This window comes from Squalius cephalus (genome assembly GCF_949319135.1).
Source record: "Squalius cephalus genome assembly, chromosome: 25".
NCBI classification, from domain to species: domain Eukaryota; kingdom Metazoa; phylum Chordata; class Actinopteri; order Cypriniformes; family Leuciscidae; genus Squalius; species Squalius cephalus.
The window spans coordinates 29,098,204-29,120,703 of NC_137146.1; the positions used below are offsets into that span (position 1 = coordinate 29,098,204).

Below are 22,500 nucleotides of genomic sequence, written 5' to 3' on the forward strand. Positions count from 1 at the left end.
ACATAATATTTGATGACTCTAGATGGCGCTATAGCTCTATATGGAGTAAATGAGCTGTTCCTCTGGGTCCTAAAGCCAGTTTCTCTTCAGTGTGCAGATACACATGTAGACATTATACAATAATTCTTTGGCAAAGTTTTAGCATTTTTAGTTGGAATTTTGAGCATTTTTAGGTTTTTCTGTGTGAACTGAAGCATTCCTCACATTCCCTTCATTCCTAAGGGGCTCACATTGACCTGAGGGAAGGGTTTCTTACTTTTTTTTATGTTTAAAAAAATCCATGAATTATTTTTATTTTTGTGTGTGTCTAAATCCCCCGAGGGAAGGATGAGGGTTTGTAAGTTGCACATCCTCACTCTCCTGTTCTGGCGTTCTCCAGACTGACTCCTGATGTCTCGGAGGATCTCAGAGACGGATAATGCATGAATGTCGAGGCTCAGAAAGCGCTTCTAATCACATGATTTCATCATATTTCTCTGTGGGAGACGGAAATCACACTCAACTCTCTAAACAAACTGGTCGTATTGGTTTCAGAGTGTGTGTGACAGTGATGAAGCCGGGAACACACGAGCAGATCGTGTCACGGGCTTCTCTGCTCACACACATCTGGACAGATGCCATCGAGATGGAGATGTGCTTCTCATTATAGTCTGAATTATGTTCACGATATCACCCAGAGGCAAAGGCAAGACAAGCCCTTTCTTACTGTAAATCTCAGCCGTCCACAGGGATGCTCATACAGCTTTACTGGTAAAAAAAAATGATTAACAATTTTTTTATTATTATTTATTTATTACATGTTATGCTATTTTTTATTTATTTTATTTGTATTTATTTTTTATTTATTTTATTTTATTTTATGTTATTTTTTAATTATTTCATTCATTCATTCATTTATTTTTTTATTTGATTTAATTTTATTGTTTTCTTTTATTATTTTATTTTAATTAATTATTTGTTTAATTTAATTTTATTTAATTTTTTTATTTAACTGATTTTTTATTTAATTCTATGTTATTAATTAATTCTTTTATTCATTTATTTTATTATTTATTTAACATATACTTGTTTCTGCCTAACAAAATTAAAAAATAATTAAGATTTTATTTTGTTTTGATGTCAACTTTATTTTTCACAGTTGCTAAGAAGTCTCTTCTACTCACCAAGGCTGCATTTATTAGAATATTTATTTGAATACATTAAAAACAGTGAAATATTATTATAATGTAAATCATCTGTCTCATGTGAATATATAGTAAAGTGTAATTTATTCCTGTGATCAAAGCTGAATGTTCAGCATCATTACTCCAGTCTTCAGTGTCACATGATCCTTCACAAATCACTCTAATATGAGGATTTGATGATCAAGAAACATGATTATTTATTATCAGTGTTAAAAACAGCTTTAGATTTGTGTGCAAACCGTCATACATTTAATTTTTCAAGATTCTTTGATGAATAGAAAGTTCAAAAGAACAGCTTTCTATCATGCCAACTCTCTGAGGGATTATTATAAATGCCTTTATTGTCACTTTTGATCAGTTTAATGCCTTCTTGCTGAACAAAGGTATGTATAAAAACACATCTGATGTTTAACTGCTGAGAGGAAGTGTTTTCTTGCGGTGACTCCCTCAGCGATGAACAAATCCAGCTTCTGTCACCGTCACTGGCCTTGAGGAAACAGAGGTTTACACAGTCTTTGTTAGACAGAAAATGGAGTATTTTTAGAGAGCTTTAGAGACTGAGATACGCGTCCTGAGGAAGCCGATCTTTATCACTGCAATATTAGGACACACTGAAGGACTTGTTCTCGTTGCTGGCAGCGACTCAGGCCTGATATCACTCATACGAATGCCACAGAGGGAACAATAGCGTATTAATCCTCTCAACGAGCAAATAAAGGCATGCATGCATTCATGTCAATAATGCAGACGAGAGGAGAGTTAGATCAGAAGAACAAGGCTATGTTTGAGTGCGAAACGAAACGCTGATCATCTCTAACAGAAAGACTTCTTGTTTCGTGTTTGGAGAGAGAGATGTCACGTCTGGCACAGGTTTATCGATCGCACACAAACACAGAGTGAACACTTTCATTCAACTCTGTTAAGACACACTTCAAAATATATGAATATCTCTGCATTACATTATTAAATAATTACTATCTATTTTTGTTTTTATATTATAATGTTATATTATATTATATTATAATGTTATATTATAATGTTATATTATATTATATGATAATGTTATGTTATATTATATTATATTAAATTATGTTATGTTATATTATATTATATTATAATGTTATATTATATTATATTATATTATATTATAATGTTATATTATATTATATTAAATTATGTTGTTATATTATATTATATTATATTATATTATAATGTTATATTATATTATGTTATATTATATTATATTATATTATATTATATTATATTATATTATATTATATTATAATGTTATATTATATTATATTATATTATATTATATTATAATATTATATTATGTTATGTTATATTATATTATAATGTTATATTATATTATATTAAATTATGTTATATTATATTATATTATATTATATTATATTATATTATATTATATTATATTATATTATATTATATTATATTATATTATATTATATTATATTTAGGGCTGTCAAAAGATTAATCGCGATTAATCGCATCCAAAATAAAAGTTTGTGTTTACATAATATATGTGTGTGTACTGTGTATAATTATTTTGTATATATAAATACACACACATGCATGTATATATTTAAGAAATATTTGCATACATATACTGTATATATATTTATATAGTTTATATTATATATAAATATATTTTTTTATATATATATAAATAACACATTTTTCTTAAATATATACATGCATGTGTGTGTATTTATATATACAAATTTAATTATACACAGTACACACACATATATTATGTAAACACAAACTTTTATTTTGGATGTGATTTAATGGCGATTAATCTTTTGACAGCCCTAATTATATTATAATGTTATATTATGTTATATTATTTTATATTATATTATATTATATTATATTATATTATATTATATTATATTATATTATATTATATTATATTTTTATACCATAAAAGGGAAAAACAAAGCAAGCTTACTAACATGATCCATGTTTCATTACAGAGTAATAAATAATTGTGAGATAAGGCTTAAAATAAGAAATATAATTATAATTTATGTTAAATATAATCACAATGTTGACATTAATTCACTCGGTGAAATATAAAGTCACAAATATGAGAAATAAATATGCAGAAGAAAAATATACAAAATATAATTACCAATGTTTTGTTTTATTAGGCAGAAACAACCTTTTTATGAAGGAGTGCAATAGTAACTTAAAAGTACAACAGTCATTTATATCAACTGCATATTGTTAATAATTAAATAACTATTTGAATGTAATATAATGTTATATATTTACATGTTATGTTGAATTGAAATACACAACTGTTAAAAATTAATACAAAAAGTGTTTGGAATTTTCTGGTTGTCAAATATTAGAATGATTTAAAATCATCCAGCCACTAAAATAATAAATCTTTAGAATTTTTGATAAAAAAAAAAAAAAAAAAAAAATTAAAGTTATTATTTTTTTCAAGTTATTTGTTATTGCATTTTTTTTTTTTTTTTTTTTTTTTTTTTTGCAGATGATACTTGGGTTTGATATTTTGTTATCAATACAGTAAATGTATAGTTTCTACAAGCGTGATTGAAAAGACCCCAATACTCTCCGGCCTCCACGTGCAGAACTGTATAAACCTTCAGTGTTGTCAGATGCATTCCAGCATTTAGGAAGTTAAATGTGGATTACAGTCGGATCTGAAGAACACAGTATGAACACCTGGTGTTTCCACAGTTCAGCTGGCAGGATCAGAACCAGTCGTAACCACCCGCTACTGTTCTAGAGTCAGCTCTTACGCATTAAAGAGCACAGGAAATCAGGGCTACTGGAGGAAGAGCTGATCTCAGGTCAGGCGTTACTGAACAATGCATATTTAAAGGATAAAGTTCACACAACACTCAACGCACGGCCTCGGCTGACCGATAGAAAACAAAGGAAAAGGAGTGTAATGCTGAGTGATCATATAAACGCATGTGTGTGTGTGTGTGTCAGTTTCCTGAAGTTTATCAGTCATGTGTCAACGTCTCAATCAGTGTAAGAGAAGGGTTACGTGTTTAATTCACAAATATAGTGTACAAATAGAAGTTCATTAAAAAAAAAACATTTTTCCCCCTCATATAACATCAGTTTATATTCTTGAGAGCCAAATCAATCCAATTTGTGAATCAACTGATTCATTGAAAAGAATCAGCTCAAAATAATGATTCAATCAGACACCCAGATCAGTCTGAGCTGATTCTTTTAAGTGAGTCAGTTGATTCGCTTCACATTTCAAGTTGAACTGATTCAGAGATTCGGCTCTCGAGATATCAGCTTCAGGTTATTTATTGCCCTTTTGTCTCAGTTTGCTCCCAAAAAGGAAGTATCAAGCATCATAAAGACATGAAGAAATAATTAAATAGCGAAGAACTTGTACGAAATTCAGAACAGTTCTGTGGTCATCTCTATAATGTGAAATTCTGTGGCTTGATCTAAAACTATGAATATGCCTTTAGATAAAAGCATCTGTTAATTGAACATCTATGTGATTAATTAAGAAAGTAATTCCTTTTAATGTGATTAAAATGTTCATTTAAGGTAATGGAAATAAAATATATGAAGGTTTTATGTTCCTGGATTGTTGTCAATATAATGCTATTAAACACCAAATGACATTGCTGTTATAAAATACAATGTTAATAGCAGAAATAATACTGTGAGAAAATATGCATGTGATACAATAACTCAAAAATCTTAGTTTGCACATGTTACTAAAAATTCATCAAAATAAAATGATTAAGTCGATGGGACATTCTTAGACATTCCTCATTAGAAATAATTCAAAATAGACATTGTTTCATAGATAATAATATTTAGTTTGACTGTTTTTCAGAACGGACATGTTTGAGGATTATCAATAACACTAATGAACTGTGAGGAATCATACGGTTTGACTGTCTGAATCCGGTTTGTTCTCTAATATCAGTTTTCAGTTTCTTCAACACTCGTTGCTCTTTGCGTCTGATAAAAGTCCTTTTAGTTATTTTATATGAAGTGATTGGGTAATGATTTGTTTTCATGAGCGCTTATGTAAGGTTTGCGTAACACACGGTGAATACTGCAGTTTATCTCGGGTCTCGAGTCTCTGTTGATCTTGGCTCTTGTAAAGCATGAAGGTTGGTTTCATCTAACTCTGCCCGCGCACACAGACAGAAAAAGCCACTGAATTCATCTTACCCTAAATCCTTTTCTTAAAAAAAAAATAAAAAAAAGATAAAAAAATACAAAAAGAAGTTTCTTTGTACATGTAGGTATGCAGATTTATTTGAAAGAAATTCATCTTTTTATTCAGAATGGATGCATTAAATGGATCAAAAGTGATAGATAGTCTTTACATTGTTGCAAAAGATTCTATTTCAAATAAATGCAGTTTTTTTTAACTTTCTATTCATCAAATAATCCTGAAAAGTGTATTCAATATTGATAATATTCATAAATGTTTCTTGATCATCAAATCCTCATATTAGAGTGATTTCTGAAGGATCATGTGACACTGAAGACTGGAGTAATGATGCTGAACATTCAGCTTTGATCACAGGAATAAATTACACTTTACTAGATATTCACATAGAAAACAGCTGATTTACATTATAATAATATTTTTTTACTGTATTTCTTTGATCAAATAAACGCAACTTTGGTCCCAGCGAACAGGGAACGTTCCGGAAAGCTTCTCTCAAAGTTATGAACAAACGTTATTCCAGTAACATTAATAGAACATTATTCAAAGTGATCTGGTCTTTAATAACGTTCTGAAAACATATCATTCATGGAATGTTTATTTTTTCTGAAATGTTGGACTGTTACATTTTTTTAAATGTTACAACTTGTTTCAGAATGTTCAGAAAACATTCAAATGTAACGTTTCAATAATGTTTGAAAAATGATACAATGGAATGTTTCCTCAACATTCGTATAACCAAGAAAAAACTTCTTTTTAATTTAAATTGGATGTTTTGAACATTCAGAAAAGAAAGGTTAAAAGGTTAACTTAATGGGAACGTTAACAAAATGCTGAGTATATTGTTGTTGCGCTGAGCGTGAGAGATTTTTTTTTTTTTTTGAAAAACATAAAAAAATCTTTCTGACCTGAAACTTTTGATTGGTCATTTGGCAATAATAAGTCATTCATTGAGGAGCAGAGTGACCAAACCTTTAATTGATCATTTTAAGTGGGAAAATCCAAATGAAATGAACTTATATGTTCAACTTATATTTATACTTTATCTTATATTACTTACTCTAATGTTACTGTTTCCAAGCAGCTTTCTACACTTGTCTTCAGTTAGTTGGACAAACAGATTCTGCAAATAAGCTCAACTGAATATTTGTCAGTAAGATGTTGGTCAAGAGCTTCTATCATCATTCTGTGCTGCAAATCCGATCTCATGTTCGAGACTGTCCAGTCGGGAACGGTCCTTCACTGTTCAGAATGAGTTTATCTCCATCTTGAGCGCAGATGTTGAGCTCTTGCGCGTGGAGAGAGAGGCTAGCGCTGCGAGCGGGTCTGGTCGGGCCACGGTTCTGTGTGAGCTGTTGTGTCGGGGTAACATGAGCCAGACGTGTGTGTTTCGACCTCAGGTCACCTCTTCATTTTAAAGATTCGACAGATAGACATGAACTTTTAATTTGACAGACAGACATGAACATTTGCATGCCATGCAACATTTTATTTTACAGAGAAGGTTTCTATATATATATATATATATATATATATATATATATTATTTATTTATTTTTTAATTGCATACAAAAATCTGAATGTCTGTTTGAAAACTAATTTTCTCTTCCAACTTCAAAATTGTCCGGCATCATTGTTTTACCTTTTATTTTTTCGTAAATGGCGTTTGACTTAGTCTTTTCACATTCGCTTTGTAAACACTAGGTCTGTACTTACACCTACGTCACACTTGACCTTTCAACCTGACATAATGTGTGTCGCATCACAGCTCGTGCAAGACGAGCATTTATGGTTTAAAAGTATAAAAATGTTTATTTTGTTCTAAAATGTCCGCTGGTTTGTCTAGATGAGACTCTTATTCCTCGGCTGGATCATGTCGAGACTTTGAAGCTGCACTGAAACTCACATCTGGACCTTCGACCCGTTGGACCCCATTGAAGACACTATATGGAGAAACATCCTGGAGTGTTTTCCTCAAAAACCTTCATTTCTTTTCCACTGAAGAAAGAAAGACTTGAACATCTTGGATGATGGGATGGGGGGGGGAGTAAATTATCAGGAAATTTTAAATCTGAAGTGAACTAATCCTTTAACTGGTAAAACCAACAGGGCCGTTTTCAACTAGTAACTTGAGAATGAGAGTTCAGCTTTAGAGAGAGTTCAGCTCATTCAGTTAGTTTCAATTTTGTACGTGAGCCAATAAAACCGGTTTCCTCGGCTATACCTGACCTATCAGTCTGGTTTAATGACCCGTAGTGAAAGCTAGATTCAGGTCTTGTCCACACTAATACGGTTTCATTTGAAAACGCATCTTTTTCTCTGGGTTTGGCGTTCCCTCCACACTGAGACGCCGTCAAACACTGTCAAAATGGAGGTATTTGAAAACGATGACGTAAGTTTAGTCATGTGACGCATATTGTACCCATAGATATTAATGTTTATACTGGTGTTGTGCCTGTTATGTGGTATTCACATTCACACTGTTGCTAAAATATGTTACTTCACACACTCTTCATTTCACAGTCCGGCAAGGATGACAGAAAACTCACTCGTATTATTTATTTTTCCGCCTGTATCATCTCATTGAGCTTTTGTGAGGTTTTACACATGCGCTGTAAAGGTGAATTTAGCGTTTTCAACGCTAGTGTGGACGGAGAGCGTTTTAAAATGAAAACGCCGTTTCCAAAAGCATGGGATTAATGCAGGCGTAGCTTTAGTGAGCACTCACAGTTGAAGTCGAGATCGATGTTGTCTCCTGCTATCAGGCTGGTGATGGTGATTTGGAAGATGAGATGCAGAAGCAGGAACGTCACACTGGTGAGACACAGGGACTTCAGCAAACGCCCTGTGTGTCCTGAAGAACAAAAAGTGTTTGATTTTAATATACTGAGTAGAAACATTGACATTAGGACATGCATACAAGCTGCAACTTAAACAAAGCCTGAGGACAATTGCATAAAGTCATACAACATAGTCCTCTGTTTTTTTTCTTAAGGACTGGTCAACTTTTAGTTTCAGAAAAAAAGTAGATTGGTCTAATTTGAATCTGATCACCCGTTGATTGACAGACAAATCCAGCTTTTAATGTTGTTTATGTTTCTATGTGGTGTTTTTAATGTGCTTTAAGTCAAACCATGTGTAAATTCATAAGTCGACACCATTGCTGAGTATTTCCTCCTTAAAACTGCAGTGAACCAAAGACAGTCTCAAAAACACACTTTGAAATCGCTGGTGTTTCTGACGTCACAAACTACCTTGTAACCAATCAGATCAACGTGTGATCGTCAACCAGTGGATCTCTGAGCTGAGGGAGTGAGTGGAGGCGGGGCTCATTTGCGTATTCATTGAACCACGCATACTAAATGAATCAAGGGTGTCGAGTTACATTCAAGATATTTTAAGGCGTGAAGAAAAAAATTCGAGGAAAAAATATGAGTTTTAAGGGATAAAATGATTGACTACAGGGGGACTTTAACATAGTGAGTTTATGCAAATAGCCCCTGAAGTATAGCCTACTTATATGCGTATAAATACAAAGCACAATGCAAATATTGTCATCAGCATAGTATGCATGTCAGGGTTGTTAGTTAACTCTTTCCCCGCCATTTGCACACAAGCAACTTAAGTTTATTTCTTATTGCTCATAATTTCTGGAGAGAGAAATAACACAGACAACTGGACAAGGGTGAAATATCTAGTGCATATGTGTCGAGCGTAGGCCTGTCGCGATAGTCGATAAGTCAATTAATCGCACGATAAAAAAAAATGAGCTCGATAATTTTTCCGGCTGCGATAATTCCATTTGCATGCTTGTTTGTTTTCCTCGTCTCTCTCTCTCTCTACCAAAGAGACTGGATGACCACTCTCGGTTCTTTAGCGTATAGGAGGAGTGAACTCTCTTCGTCTCTTGTCAGTTGCATGGTCTTTGTATGGGAAAGCGCCGGCGGGACTGTTTGCTGCGATTGCCGGGAGAGAGAGAAGACGCTAGTTGTGAGTTGCGACAGCGAGCCCGATCACATGAAAATGCGTATCTATACCACGAATGTTATTTCTCGTGCCATTTATACGCCAAAAATAGTTTTTGCGTGCATATGATACGCTCTTTATGGCGTGTAATACGCACGCACTCCTCACCCCTAATCCTAACCAAGTAGCCTATTTTCAGTGCGTAGCATACACGCAATAAAGTGCGTCTCCGTCTTCCCGACAGTAAATTACACAATCACTTGACAAAGTAACAGGAGGACAAAGTAACAGGAGGACAGTGCAGAATGGTGTGATATGGCTTGTTGAGGCTTTTTTTTATTTGTTTACAAAGGTCCTAACCGGCAGTTTTGCCTGTTATGGAATGTATCACTATTTATGCCTAATGTCTAAAGCCTAATGTTTAATATTTTTTGAAGTGCAATTTTGTTTACATCCATTTTATTTATTAACAGACATTTATTTTGTTAACAGACACTAAGAGTCCATTGCTTTTATTGTTTTTGGTTGTTTTGTTCATTTTTTTGGATATTTAAAATGTTTTCCGTTTTCAATGTTGAATGTTGAAAAGGTGTACCTGCATTATTATGCCATTATAATTATATTAAATGAAAATGGTCTCAGAACGACAATATTATCGTTTATCGCGATAATTTCTTGGACAATTTATCGTCCAGCAAAATTTGTTATCGTGACAGGCCTAGTCGAGCGCCTGTGTTCATGCATGCTGTGAAATTGAGTATACATATACAAAATCGCATATTTGTTGACTATATAGTAGGCTAAAAACAACGTGACAAAAGAAGTATGTCCGAATTCATAAAAGAGTATGCAAAAAGTCACCAGACTTCCAGTGAGATTCTGAAGTGTGCATAAGATGAACACTTTACTGTCCCATGAGGCCACGGGAGAGGATTCGTGACACTGGAAGGTCACATGACAGTGACAACATGGTGGATGTAGGACGTCCAGATTACATTCATACTATATAGTGTAGAGTATTAAAGTATGCAGTTTCGGACTCAGCTGAAGTGTACTTTTGGCTTGCGTCATCCGTCAAATCCTGTTGAAATCTGTGGAACTTTCTGCAGGAATCTCATAACAAGTGTCAGAACGTTTGCACAACTGTTACAGAGTAAGAAGGACTCGATGACTTGTAATATTGCAGATTCGAAAGGTTGTAGTCCTGCAGTGACGCTGTGGGAAATTCAAGCGTTCAACATGTCAGGGTGAAAGTTCATCGAGTTGAAGCTGTCGATCTGCTCCTAATAGAAAAGAGCTGCCGTAATCCAGCGCTATTAGCGGATATTTACTCTTGTATTACAGGTCTCTCTCTCTCTCTCTCTCCCTCTCTCTCTCTCTCTCTCTCTCTCTCTCTCTCCCCCTCTCTCTCTCTCCCCCTCTCTCTCCTCTCTCTCTCTCTCTCTCTCTCTCTCTCTCTCTCTCCCTCTCTCTCTCTCTCTCTCTCTCTCTCTCTCTCGCTCTCTCTGTCTCTCTCTCTCTCTCTCTCTCTCTCTCTCTCTCTCTCTCTCTCTCTCCCCTCTCTCTCCCTCTCTCTCTCTCTCTCTCTCACCCTCTCCCCCCCCCCCTCTCTCTCTCTCCATTCATTTAGCATTGATATTTTTGGCAGTGTTTGGACTGTTCATCATTTAGGATCAGTGCGAGTTCAGAGACGTGGCCGTTTTCAGAAAGATCCAAATGAAACAATGCTGAGTAATGCATGCATAGGGTTTATGTGTAATGCTGCATAAACATGTTTTATGATAAAAGAGAAGGATTTGGTCCGACATCAAAGATTCTTCATACAGTGGGACGCTGGGAATGACACCGATAGCATCACACATGAACTTAAGGATGTTAAAAGACACCCACAACCCATCCGGCCCAAATGAGGATATGACGGCATATGCAAACCAATAATGCTTAATTTAATTGGCAAATCTGGACAGATAATATCATGAATTAAAGGGTAAAAAAAAAAAAGTGGGATAAAATTTCGACCTACTTTAAAGGTTGCATGGATTTAGTTCATGTCTGAAGGCTTTTTAATAAATATTTCAGTCTCTTTTGATTAAACGCAGAGCTTATTAATTCACGAGAGCACATTTACAGTCATATTCAAACTATCCGAGGAGATGAGAGCGGATCGTTTCTCAGGTCTCAGTCCTCAGACGCCGGCTGTGTCCGGAGAACACCGTAATAACACGATTTCTGGAGCGCTAGGAAGAAGAAGCAGGGCTAAACGCTTCCTCGTCAGGGAATTACACTTTCAGAAAGCATTAGAAAATAAATACAGACAGCAGAGTATATACAGCAAGGAGTTGGTTACTGTCAATGAAGTTAAAACATCACAACTATGATGTTGCTGTAAATATGTAAATTAAGAAAACTAGAGAGGAACTAGACTTCTTTTAAAAACATTGGTAACACTTTACAATAAGGTTCATTAGTTAACATTAGTTGATGTATTAACTAACAATGAGAAAAAACATTTGTTACAGTATTTATTAATCTTTCTTAATGTTGGTTAATAAAAATACAGCTGTTCATTTTAATAATGTGTTAGTAAATGTTGAAATTAACATGAACTAAGATTAATAAATGCTGTAGAAGTATTGTTCATTCTTAGTTCATGCTAACTAATGAACTTTATTGTAAAGTGTTCACCAAAACATTAAATCTTACTGACTCCAAACCAGTTTTAAATGGTACTAACATGTACAGTCTTTCCCTTTCAGGGAAATTAACCAAAATTACATCATCTCATATTTTTATTGGCTAGACAAATGTAACTGTCTATTTTAATAAAACATTTGAAGGAAATCAAGTGTGCTCATCAAACAGTTTCATGTGGTTTAAAATAAATAAATGAATCCATTTCTGTGCCAACAGGTTTCAGCTCGCCCGTATTAAATGAGGAAGAAGAAAACATAAACTTTTGTCCATCAGTGTATTAACACCTACTGATAATCATCTCTGAACCACCTGAGGAGCGATGCCAAGCAAGTCTGCCAAGATTTTACGATCTTTCCAATGGTTTGCTGTTATGAAAATGTTTTACGGGTCTGCTCGTGTTCAGGCGATTAGTCTAATTAGAAGACGCTCAAGCAAACGGGCTTCCAACACAAGGCCTGGTCAAAGTCAAGCTTTATTCCCGACGAGTGCGTACAGGGATGAAGGAAGCATGATTGGCTGACTCAGTGGATGTAATGCGGACGAGGAGCCTCGGATCAGCACTGAAGGCATCATGAGCTGAGGAGGAGTTACTGGCAGAGGAAGAGCTAATATGATCCAGATGTGTTTGTTATTCAGCGGCGCAGGACTAAAGGCTTCTCTGCTGGCACGTCGAGTCTGCGTGCCGTTTGGCCACAGTTTCTCATTATTCTGTTCCCTGATGAGCCACTTCATCCGCCTCAGCCGACTGAGCGAGTCCCAGTGTTTGCATGCGGTGCGTAATGGAGGAAATGTGTGGAGCATCTTTAGTGTTGGAGAGAAAGAGTCCATGTCCGTCGCTCCTGTGATAGCTATTATCTGCACAGTGCTAGGGTTGATATGTGCTGATTTATATGGTGTTTTTTCAAAGAAGTCTCTTCTGCTCACCATTTAAGGCGGTAGTTATTTGATCAAAAATACTTTTACATATTTTTCCAATGTAAATCAGATGTTCTCTATGTGAATATATAGTAAAGTGTAATTTATTCCTGTGATCAAAGCTGAATGTTCAGCATCATTACTCCAGTCTTCAGTGTCACATGATCCTTCAGAAATCACTCTAATATGATGATTTGATGATCAAGAAACATTTATGATTGAATGTTGAATGTGAATTAATTTTTTCAGGATATTTGATGAAGAGAAAGTTCATAAAAACAGCATTTATCTGAAATAGAAATCTTTTGTAACATTATAAATGTCTTTACTGTCACTTTCGATCAATTTAATGCATCTTTGCAGAATAAAAGTGTTAATTTCTTTAAAAAAAAACATGTGGTTACTCCAGTCTTCAGTGTCACATGATCCTTCAGAAATCACTCTAATATGATGATTTGATGCTCAAGAAACATTTATGATTATTATCAATGTTAAAAACAGCTTCACATTTGTTTGGAAACTGAGATGCATGTTATTTATCAGGATTCTTTGATGAATAGAAACAAGTCTTTACTGTCACTTTTGATCAATTTAATGCATCCTTGCTGAATAAAAATATGAATTTCTTTCAAATAATGTTTGGTGCGTCTTTGTTTGAGAGGTCCAAAATATGAAAAATATTTCACTTATCATATTTAAAGGCAATCTCAGCCAAATTGACAGGTCGAGTGGATCTGCATCTGACCCTCAGGAGCGGAGATGTTTTGGTGAACACGCGTTATGAAGGGTTTAGACGCTGGTAAAGACTATACGTGTTGATTTGCCCATTGATCGCTTGACCGGCGCAGACGACAGCACAACCTCAGTCGATCGTCTGGGAACACTATCACATCTCCTAAAGCTTTTAGAGACTTAAATGGAAAAGAAAATTTAAACACGCGAGCTATAAGACTTTCCTCCTGCGGGAGTGTCTCTCTCTCATAATTGATTTGAATCAATTCATTCTCACACTTCAATTACTTTGAGCCAGAGAGCAACTGAGTCTTACGAGTTCCCTTTCGAGGGAACTCGCGATGCGTCAATGACGCTTTGGGAACGCTCCTGCGTGATTGCGTCTGAAGCACCTATGTCAACTAGTCCAATGGCGAGAGTGGGCGTCACGGGCGGGTGACGTGACGACCAGGAAAGGATAAAGGACATCCGGTTTAGAACCGCGCTAGCTTCTGTGCCTCAGCAAGCGCTCTGTGTTATACTGTCTGTCTTATTTATTGTTGTCTGTCACAAGCATAAATATTATGGCGAACAAAACAACCTTAGATTGTGTGTTCCTCCTTGCCCTCTGTCTTTACGGGTGGGGATACACACGGTGTATGTGTTGTTTGTTTGAAACGGAGCATGTTCTGTCAGCGCTCGAGGGTGCTGACTACGAGCATTGCGAGTTACTATCGTACTCGCTCCGTTCCCGCTTGTCACTCTTTGAGGAGGGTGTTCAGGCTCGCGTTCCTCGCAATACCGACACCGTGTTGCCGAGGCAGCACGGAAGTTGGTATTGTGGGTTCGCAAATAGATCTCGCGGAGAGGTTAGAGACGGGCTCCGCCTTTTCTCTGGCTTTATCCGGGGGATCCAGCGCTCTCTCTCTGCGATCGGAAGCACGCGCCGCGGCTTCTTCCGTCCTGGTTAGAGAGCCCGGTGTTTCAGCAGTCTATCTCTGAGGAGGTAGAGTGCTGAGCATCGATACATGTCCACAACCACAAGCATATTATATATATATATATATGGACAGGAGTATGGGGAGCAAACAGCTTTGGATTGTGTGTTCCTCCCCGCCCTCGCTTCATTACGAGTGGGGACACACGCGATTCATGTGTTGTTTGTTTGGGAGTGGAGCGTGCACGGTCAGCTCTAGTAAAATAAGGAGGCTGACAGTGTTCATTCATAAATTCCCGACGTGTAATTTTTGCACTATCGAGAGTTTAGCTCTGCTCCCGATGGTTTTTTTCTCGAGGGAAGAAAGTCAATAAAGATTTTTTGGCTCGGATCTCGCGGGTGCTGAGGCAGCGCGTAGATTACGGGGTCTGCTATAACAATAATAGTGGACTGGCTACGTTCATTCATGAACATTTCCGACGTGTGTTCACTATCAAGAGTTTCCCCATGCTACTGTTTATTTAAAAAAAGACTGCAATAAGAGTCCAGTGGTTATGCAAATGCAATGCATTTATTAAAAAATAAATAAATAAAATTGTGTATTGCAAGCTATGAATTTATGATTATTTTATTGCATGTTGAAACTATTTTATATATATAAGCCTATATATAAATATATATTCAGCCTTTCATCTAGACTATATTAAATTGTCTGGTTGATTTTTTGCTGTTTAATTCTGAGGAATTAAATAAGTGGGCTGCATTTAAAATGTGCTTATCTGACTTTCATTAGTTAGATTCATGTATATGTTCAGTAATTCATCCAGACCGTGTTAACTTGTCTGGTTGATCTTTTTCTATATTTAATTTTGAGGAATTAAATGGTATAGTTTGGTGCTACAGTTGTCCACCTCCGAGGAGATGGATGTGCTGAGCATCGAGTTAAGGGAATTGAAGATTCTACATCTCAATCTTCTGTGGACAATGAGTTTAGAGTTTATAACTTTGCAATTGGGGCTGCTGGGCGGAGCAGCTCTAGCCATTAACAAACTCATTGTACAGACAGAGTGTCATTTCCTGTGCTCCCCCTCAGAAAGATTGGGGACCAGAATGGCATTCTCAACAGAAGCCTTTAAAGCAGAAGATGGATCTGAGGACTGTTTTTCTGTGAAAAAGGTTTTCAGCCAAGGTCCTGATGCCACTGGTGTCAGACCTCTGAGGGCAACCCCGACCGGGGTGGAGCGGTGTACACCTCATTATACGGTGCCCGCCCCACCCCGGTGCCCTCAGGAGGCCGTTCTGCCAACCCCGCACCCTTGGTCTCGGGGCGCAGCGGTTTCCAGCGAGCACATGGCTCAGTGTCACCACGACACTGTGTCAAACTCGCACCCTCTGAGGGGGTTCAAAAAGAGTCAGTTCGGTTGTTTCCTGCCAGAATGCTTCAGGTCACCGAAGTGGCTGTTACAATAACACCAGAGGCCAGTCTCGAGAGACTGGTACCCTTAGTAGATTTTCTGACAGAGTGGAAGAATCTGCCGAATATATCTCCATGGGTCCTGCAGATAATAGAGAGAGGTTACAGAATTAAAGGATGGGGTGCTGCGTTCCCATTTTTAGATCTTCGTCTGTTGTATCGTGCAGTCATGAAACTCAAGTTCATTATGCTCACACTCAAACAGATTGTGACTTTTTTCAGATCCGAGGACTGGATAGTCACAATAGATTTAAAAGGCGCTTACTTCCATCTTCCCTCAACAAAGGAAATTCCTGAGGTTTTCTTTTGGGGGCAAAGAATACCATTATCGGGTGCTTCCATTCGGTCTAACTCTATCACCCTGCACGTTCACGAAGTGCGTAGATGCAGCTCTGGCCCCGCCAGGCTGCAGGGCTACGCATTCTGAACTACATCGATGACTGACTGATTCTGGCGGAATCGGAGCAGTTAGCAGTTCGGCATCGAGATGTCGTCCTCGCTCAGATGAAGAAATTGGGGTGAGACTCAATGCCAAGAAGAGTGTGCTTTCTCCACTACAGAGAACCACTTTCCTTGGTGTGGTATGGGATTCAGTCACGATGCGAGCCATACTTTGCCCGTTCGTGTAGCTGTTATCCTCGCAACCACAAAAGAGTTGAAGCTAGGCCAGCCACGCACTGTGAAACAGTTCGAGAAACTGTTGGGCCTCATGGCAGCAGCGTCCAATGTGATACCCTTTGGCCTACTGTACATGAGACTCTCTCAGTGGTGGCTCAGAACCAGAGGGTTCTCCCCGAGGGGAAACCCACTTTGTATGATCAAGATCACGCGGCAGTGTCTCCGCGCCTTGGTTATATGGAGGAATACTGGTTCCTATCTCACATGAGCAGTCACGCATTGTGAAACAGTTCGAGAAACTGTTGAGCCTCAAGCAGCAGCGTCCAATGTGATACCCTTTGGCCTACTGTATATGAGACTCTCGCAGTGGTGGCTCAGAACCAGGGGGTTCTCCCCGAGGGGAAACCCACTTCGTACGATCAAGATCACGCGGCGGTTTCTCCGCGCCTTGGTTATATGGAGGAATTATTGGTTCCTGTCTCACGTGAGCAGTCACGTATTGTGAAACAGTTTAAGAAACTGTTGGGCCTCATGGCAGCAGCGTCCAATGTGTTACCCTTTGGCCTACTGTATATGAGACTCTCGCAGTGGTGGCTCAGAACCAGAGGGTTCTCCCCGAGGGGAAACCCACTTCGTACGATCAAGATCACGTGGCAGTGTCTCCGCGCCTTGGTTATATGGAGGAAATACTGGTTCCTTTCCCAGGTTCCGGTGTTGGGAGCTCTTTGCCATCGAGTTGCTATCTCGACAGATGCTTCCCTCACCGGCTGGGGAGCGGTATTGGGAGGCCACTCATCTCAGGGCCTGTGGAGGAGTCATCATCTTTTTGGCACATAAATTACCTGGAGATGATGGCAGTCTTCAATGTGTTGAGACATTCCTCCCAGACCTGAGGGACCATCATGTGCTTGTCCTTACAGACAACACGTCAGTGGTCTCTTACATAAATATGTAGGAGCAGACATCCTGTTGAGGCAGGGGCTGAGGCCCGGGGAATGGAGGCTCCACACCGAGGTGGTGGAGCACATTTTGGGGGGTTTATGGCCAGGCACAAGTGGATCTGTTCACGTCTCAGGATACGACGCATGGTCCACTTTGGTTCTCCCTCACACACCCAGCTCCCTTGGGGCTGGACGTTGTGGTATGGACATGGCCGAGGCTACGTCTGTACATTTCTCCCCGATTATTCTGCTCCAAGGAGTTCTGGAGAAGGTCCGCCGGGACGGAATAAGTCTACTATTTGTAGAACCGTACTGGCCGGTCTGATTGGTTCTCAGACCCGGTGTCTCTACTCGATGGCTCTCCCTTGGAGATTCCAGTCAGGAGGGACCTTTGGTTTTAAGTGGGAGGGGTGACCCTTCACCCCAGCCCAGATATATGGAACCTGTGGGTTTGGCCTCTGAGGGGGCCAAACTCATTGACTTGGTCTCTCAACTGAGGTTGTGGAGACCATACTTCACTCCAGAGCTCTCTCCACGAGGAAACTTTATGTATTTAGTGATGGTTTTTCACTTCATATTGCGGGTCTCGGGCCCAGTTACTGCCCGATTGGTACAGTGCTGGAGTTACTGCTTGCTTGTTTTTCCGCAGGGTTATCCCCTTCCACACTGAAGGTGTACGTGGCAGCCTTAGTGCCTACATGTCCCTTTTGGTGGTATTTCCCTGAGGAGGGGGAGAAAGGGGGGGACCTTTGGTTGTTTCCTCCGTGGTGATTTTAGACCAGGACAGGAGTATGGCGGCTTAGAAGCCTTATTATATATATGTAGATATCCCTGTAGGGTGTGGTATGCGGCAGGCTGGTCCTCTCCGCTCACATTCGTAAGGTTTTGCAACTTCGACCTGGGTGCTTCCCCAGGTTCTCCAGTTCTCTTGTCTTAGTTGTGCAGTATTCACACAGACAGGTTCTGGTTCGTATGGCGTGTTGGGCATTCTCGTTCCCAAAGCGTCATTGACGCATCGCGAGTTCCCTCGAAAGGGAACGTCTCAGGTTACGACTGTAACCATAGTTCCCTGAGAAGGGAACGAGACGATGCGTCACTTTGCCATACTTACTACATCCCTGTGATCGACTTGCTTCGGCCCTTTTCGAAGCTAGCGCGGTTCTAAACCGGATGTCCTTTATCCTTTCCTGGTCGTCACGTCACCCGCCCGTGACGCCCACTCTCGCCATTGGACTAGTTGACATAGGTGCTTCAGACGCAATCACGCAGGAGCGTTCCCAAAGCGTCATTGACGCATCGTCTCGTTCCCTTCTCAGGGAACTATGGTTACAGTCGTAACCTGAGACGTTTAATAGCTATCTTCTGCACAGTAGATTCAAAAGTTTTAGAAGTATAAAGAGTTTATAATGTTTTTGACAGAAGTCTCATCAGCTTACCAATTTAGGCTAAATATTTTGATAAAAAATACAGAAAAAAACAGTAATATTCTGAAAAATTATTACAATTTAAAATCATTCTAATATGCTGATTTACTCATTTATCCTATTTCATATTTTTGTTATAAACAAAACCATTCAGAAGTCTGGGATCGGTAAGATTAAAATAAATAAATAAATAAATAAATCAAATAAGTTTGATCAAAAATACAGTAAAAATGTGAAATATTATTACAATTTAAAATCATTCTAATATGCTGATTTACTCATTTAACCTCTTTCATATTTTTGTTGTAAACAAAATCATTCAAAAGTTTGGGATCGGTAAGATTAAAAAAAAATAATAATTCAAATAAGTTTGATCAAAAATACAGTAAAAATTTGAAATATTATTATATTGTAAAACAGCTGTTTTCTATGTGAATATATAGTAAAGTGTAATTTATTCCTGTGATCAAAGCTGAATGTTCAGCATCATTACTCCAGTCTTCAGTGTCACATGATCCTTCAGAAATCACTCTAATATGAAGATTTGATGATCAAGAAACATTTATGATTATTATCAGTGTTGAAAAACAGCATTTATTTAAAATAGAATCTTTTGTAACATTATAAACATATTTAATGTCACTTTTGATTAATTTAATGCATCCTTGCTGAATACAAATATGAATTTCTTTCAAAAACAACATCAAAAAATATCACTGTAATAAAACCTGCTTTATTATACACCTGGAGATTTTAAGACCGAAGCGTTAGGAGGATGTTTATTGTTCTCAGAAACTTTGGTTAGTGTTTATCTCAGCATCTGGTTTCTAAGTTTACAACATGTCAAGAAAGTGAATCATCACACCCTCTGATTCATGCATAAAACTCGAGGAAATCGCAGGAAAAGACTCGTCAGACCTCAGTATTAGATCAAGCCAGACTGAACGCTCTGACACACACACACAATACACATAAAGGATTGAAGAAAAAGAGGTGTGTGTGAGGTGAAATGGATCCACACACAGTAATTTCCTGAAGTGTGAGCGTCATAAATTGGACTAAATTCACCAACATTTCCTTCTTTAAACACACTGGATATATTGTCAGTCCTTCAGGGTTATTTATAAGCCGATCTGGTGCCACGAACTTATCAAACTCTGTTTTACAACAATGTATTACAGCTTACGTTTTGGCTGAAGGTGGAAAGTTTGCAAAAATGTGGGACTAACATGAAAACACAGCAGAAATGCAGGTAACGTCGGCTCAGTGTGATATATTATCCACAGCACGTCTCAAGCAGCTGTTCTTCCTTAGTTTTCAATCACTCAAGAACCCCACTTTATTATACGGCGATCCGGCCTCGCATTTTGTATACAGATGTTTTAGTCGGTCGAGGAGTCGTAATAACTGTGATTTGTGAAAGCAGTGAAATCTCAAACTCAGAGAAAGGTGTTCACCGAGCCAAAACCTTCACACAAGATGAAAGTCCTGACATTATATACTTGTGTTGATCCGAACCCAGATGACTTTCTTTATTTGGTGGAACACAAAATATGACGTTTTGAAGAATGTTCATGCCGCTCTTATCCATACAACAATACCATGCATTGACCATGGGCTTCCAAGATCCAAAAAAACATCATTAAAGCATCATGTATATTACTCATACACTATATTAACAGTCTTCTGAAGTCATACAATGGCAACAGACTGAAATCCAAGTCATATTTTCATGCATAAATTAATGCAAAATCCCATTTGAGAACTGATGCCATTGACAGTAAACCACTGGTTCTTGCAGTTGCAAAAAGATAATAATCATAAATGTTTCTTGATCACCAGATCATCATATTAGAGTGATTTCTGAAGGATCATGTGACACTGAAGACTGGGGAATATTTCACATTTTTACTGTATTTTTTTCCGATCCCAAAATTTTTGAATGATGATGTTTATAACAAAAATATAAAAGAGTCAGATGAGTAGATCAAAGATGTTCCCAGGGTAAAACTGTCTTGATATTGACCATGTTCCAAAAGTAAATGAGTGAGTGAGTGAGTGAGTGAGTGAGTGAGTGAGTGTGTGTGTGTGTGTGTGTGTGTGTGTGTGAGTGAGTGAGTGAGTGAGTGAGTGAGTGAGTGAGTGAGTGTGTGTGTGTGTGTGTGTGTGTGTGTGAGTGAGTGAGTGAGTGAGTGAGTGAGTGAGTGTGTGAGTGAGTGTGTGAGTGAGTGAGTGAGTGAGTGAGTGAGTGAGTGTGTGTGTGTGTGTGTGTGTGTGTGTGTGAGTGAGTGAGTGAGTGAGTGAGTGTGTGAGTGAGTGAGTGTGTGAGTGAGTGAGTGAGTGAGTGAGTGAGTGAGTGAGTGAGTGTGTGTGTGTGTGTGTGAGTGAGTGAGTGAGTGAGTGAGTGAGTGAGTGAGTGTGTGAGTGAGTGAGTGAGTGTGTGAGTGAGTGAGTGAGTGAGTGAGTGAGTGAGTGAGTGAGTGAGTGTGTGTGTGAGTGAGTGAGTGAGTGAGTGTGTGAGTGAGTGAGTGTGTGAGTGAGTGAGTGAGTGAGTGAGTGAGTGAGTGAGTGAGTGAGTGAGTGAGTGAGTGTGTGTGTGTGTGTGTGTGTGTGTGTGTGTGTGTGAGTGAGTGAGTGAGTGAGTGAGTGAGTGAGTGAGTGAGTGAGTGAGTGAGTGTGTGTGTGAGTGAGTGAGTGAGTGAGTGAGTGAGTGAGTGAGTGAGTGAGTGAGTGAGTGAGTGAGTGAGTGAGTGAGTGAGTGAGTGTGTGTGTGTGTGTGTGTGTGTGTGTGTGTGTGTGTGTGTGAGTGAGTGAGTGAGTGAGTGAGTGAGTGAGTGAGTGAGTGAGTGAGTGAGTGAGTGAGTGAGTGAGTGTGTGTGTGTGTGTGTGTGTGTGTGTGTGTGTGTGTGTGTGTGTGTGAGTGAGTGAGTGAGTGAGTGAGTGAGTGAGTGAGTGAGTGAGTGAGTGAGTGAGTGAGTGAGTGTGTGAGTGAGTGAGTGAGTGAGTGAAGATGCCAGCTCGCGTGAGGAAGTGACCCGTGGACCGCTCGGGTTCCTGAGGAACTGAGGTGAGGCCGGCCTTCGGGTCACGGTTCCTCTCTGACGAACTCTCCATTGAGATCTGTTTCCTCAGGAAAACATCTTACCTCCTGCTTCCCTCGAGAGGACACATCGTCTGTGTGTGCTTTATCCTGCACTTCTATTTCTCTTTCCCTTGGGATCAATGTTTTCATTACTTCAATGTCACTCAAACAAAAACTTCATTTGCCCCTATTATACTTTTTTTCTAAAAAGGTTCCACAATTTTTTTGTTTTCCCCTACAATAGGTTTACATGCATCCAAGGTCAAAAAACACTTTAATATTCTCATGATATCCACTGCAGCATCAGCTCTTTCCTCTCAGTGTCTGGAATTATT

General features: G+C 38.3%; 1 protein-coding gene across 3 annotated transcripts in view; it reads right to left on the minus strand.

Moving 5' to 3' along the window:
- The window catches only part of piezo2a (piezo-type mechanosensitive ion channel component 2a), a 233,351-nt gene that overhangs the window by 146,890 nt on the left and 63,961 nt on the right, over positions 1-22,500 (minus strand). For all 3 annotated transcript variants that reach the window (XM_079863155.1, XM_079863153.1, XM_079863154.1), the window contains one exon: positions 8,132-8,257. In XM_079863155.1, coding sequence (XP_079719281.1) covers positions 8,132-8,257 — 126 coding nt within the window. The remainder of the gene's footprint in view (positions 1-8,131; positions 8,258-22,500) is intronic.